General features: G+C 38.9%; 1 protein-coding gene across 1 annotated transcript; it reads left to right on the top strand.

The window, feature by feature from the left end:
• Positions 1–262: 262 nt before the first annotated feature.
• Positions 263–1575, top strand: LOC134842072 (organic cation transporter protein-like). The gene has a single exon (XM_063858229.1). It carries the CDS (start codon positions 286–288, stop codon positions 1438–1440), a length of 1155 nt encoding a protein of 384 aa, XP_063714299.1. The 5' UTR covers positions 263–285; the 3' UTR covers positions 1441–1575.
• The last annotated feature ends 747 nt before the right edge of the window (positions 1576–2322 follow it).

Below are 2322 nucleotides of genomic sequence, written 5' to 3'. Positions count from 1 at the left end.
ATAAAACCATATAAAAACAATTTAAAATCAAACTTGGTAAATGACAAGTTGCAAACTTACAACTGGAGTAAAAAAAAGGCAAATGTAAAATAAGACTGCGACGGGGGAATTTCAGATATTTTGCGGCAGAGACCACTACCGTCAAACTGGAAACGCTTTGATGTTTATCGGCAAAGCGACTGCAATGGTATTCGGGGGGTATATAGGAGAATTTTTGGGCAGGAAGCCGAGCTTCGTTATACTTCAGACGCCATTACAGCTGTGTCCGGATTGACTCCAAATCTTATGTTATTCCTAGTGGGTCGTTTCTTCACAGGACTGGTCGTTTCCTGTGCTTACATTTACGCCTTCGCACTGATGAGTGAAATGATGAAACCGAATTATTTCACTTGGGTCGCATTTCTATCCGAGGCAACCTTCGGACTTGGAATGGTAGCTTTGAGTGGATCGGCTTTTGCGATTCCAAATTGGAGGTATTTACAGCTTGCGGTGGCAGTTGCACTCTTGATTCCGACAGTGTTGCTGATCGTATTCGTGCCGGAAAGTCTCCGCTGGCTCATCGCTAAAGGAAACTTTAAGCGAGCAGTTCAAGTCGCCTCCAGAATGTCTGAATCGAACGGGGTCAGCTTCGATTCGATATTGGAAAATGAACTCTACAATTTGTGCCATCAAAATCATGATGAACTGAACGAAGAAAGCAAGAAGAAAAAGGTAAAGTCAGAATTCAAGGTGGCAAAAAGCTTTGCCATTGTCCAGATTTTCAAAAATCGATCATTGGCAATCCAACTGATCACGCTGGCATTCTGTTGGTTGGTTATAAGTGCAGTTTATTACGGTATATCTCTCGGAGGATCCATGATTCCTGGAGACCTCTATCTCAACACTGCTCTGATGGGGTTCTTCGAAGTCCCTGCGATGATTGTTGCCTCTTTGCTGTCTTACAAACTTGGGCGGAAAAAAGTGTTCACTGGATCCCTAATCTTTACAGGTATATGCTGCTCTTCCATAGCAATTACCTCGGCTTACAAAACCGATCTGGGCTCTCGAATTTTAGCTCTGGCAGGCAGATTTGGAATCACGATTAGTTTCGCAGTTGTGTATCTTTACACAGTCGAGATCATGCCGACGAGCGTTCGTGTCACGGGAATGACATTTTGCTCATTCACTGCTCGTTTTGGAGCCATTCTGTCTCCTTATTCGGTTTTGCTAAGTGAAAAAATATGGGGTCCAATTGCGTTTGTAATTTTTGGATCAGTAGCGCTTATTGCTGGGCTACTGGCGCTAACTTTGCCAGAAACGCACAATAAACCTTTACTAGATTCAGTCGAGGATGGCAAAAACACAAAAATTAAACGTCAGAAAACGGCATTGCATGAGCCAAAACTAAAAGGCATGAGTCATGAAACAGACAAGGCAAACAAAAGCGAAAGCATCATTTGAATGCTTCAAACTTCCACCCAAGTCCCAGAAAGGAGAGAAAGAACATTTTTGATTCAACTACAATCGAAAGGCACAACTGCCAGCGTTACTTTACGCGCATATTAGTATATTAGTAATCTAGACGCGCTAAGTATTCCAATGTATTTGTAAATTTTGCTTTTCATAGTTCTTTAAAATTTACTAAGTTAAACGAAGCAGATACTAAAATTGAAATATATATATATTTGGACTTTATGTGTATAGTTGAACTTTCGATGAGTGAGCAAATTTCCGTGAGTTCAGAAAGCAAATATATTGGCATTTCAAATGAGCTGAAAAGGTACAACCAATCACAATCACAATAAAGCAATTTACTGACTTTTTTTGAAAAAAATTCCTCTTTAAAATTTCCAAAAAATAGATGGCCTTAAAGCTCTTTGCATTTCTAGAACAATTTTGACACTTTTTAAACAAAAAAATCAAGTAAACTCAATTTGAGAAAACTGAATCAATGGGTAGAAATTTTTATTTCGCTGAGAACTTGAGATTTAAATTCTATTATCGAAATTAGAAGTCGATCACGTTTTTCGTGACTTTTACATTTTTTGCTGTTGGATAGTGATGTTTGCTTTCTGTTTAACAAAGTGAATGGAGGGAGCTATTAAAGATTTTTGCTAAAAAAACAAAGAATGAACTGTTGGATAGTGATAATTGCTTTCTGTTTAACAAAATGAATGGAGGGAGCTTTTAAAGACTTTTGCTAAAAAAAAACAAAGAATGAAATCATCGCGGCCTATGTGAGAGTCTCAGCTACGTTCATCGACCCTTAATAAGAGAAGCGACCATTTCAACTTTTAAGAAAAATAGACGAATCAGCTCCATTAGTTCGTGCTGCAGTTGCGC

The sequence above is a fragment of the Symsagittifera roscoffensis genome, chromosome 3, assembly GCF_963678635.1.
Source record: "Symsagittifera roscoffensis chromosome 3, txSymRosc1.1, whole genome shotgun sequence".
Taxonomy (NCBI): domain Eukaryota; kingdom Metazoa; phylum Xenacoelomorpha; order Acoela; family Convolutidae; genus Symsagittifera; species Symsagittifera roscoffensis.
Note: the sequence above shows the minus strand (reverse complement) of the source record. Positions and strands in the feature narration are given on the sequence as shown.

What these genes read in the sequence shown, in the direction of transcription:
- LOC134842072 (XM_063858229.1), top strand. Translation starts at nt 286, where the DNA reads ATGTTATTCCTAGTGGGTCGTTTCTTCACAGGACTGGTCGTTTCCTGT.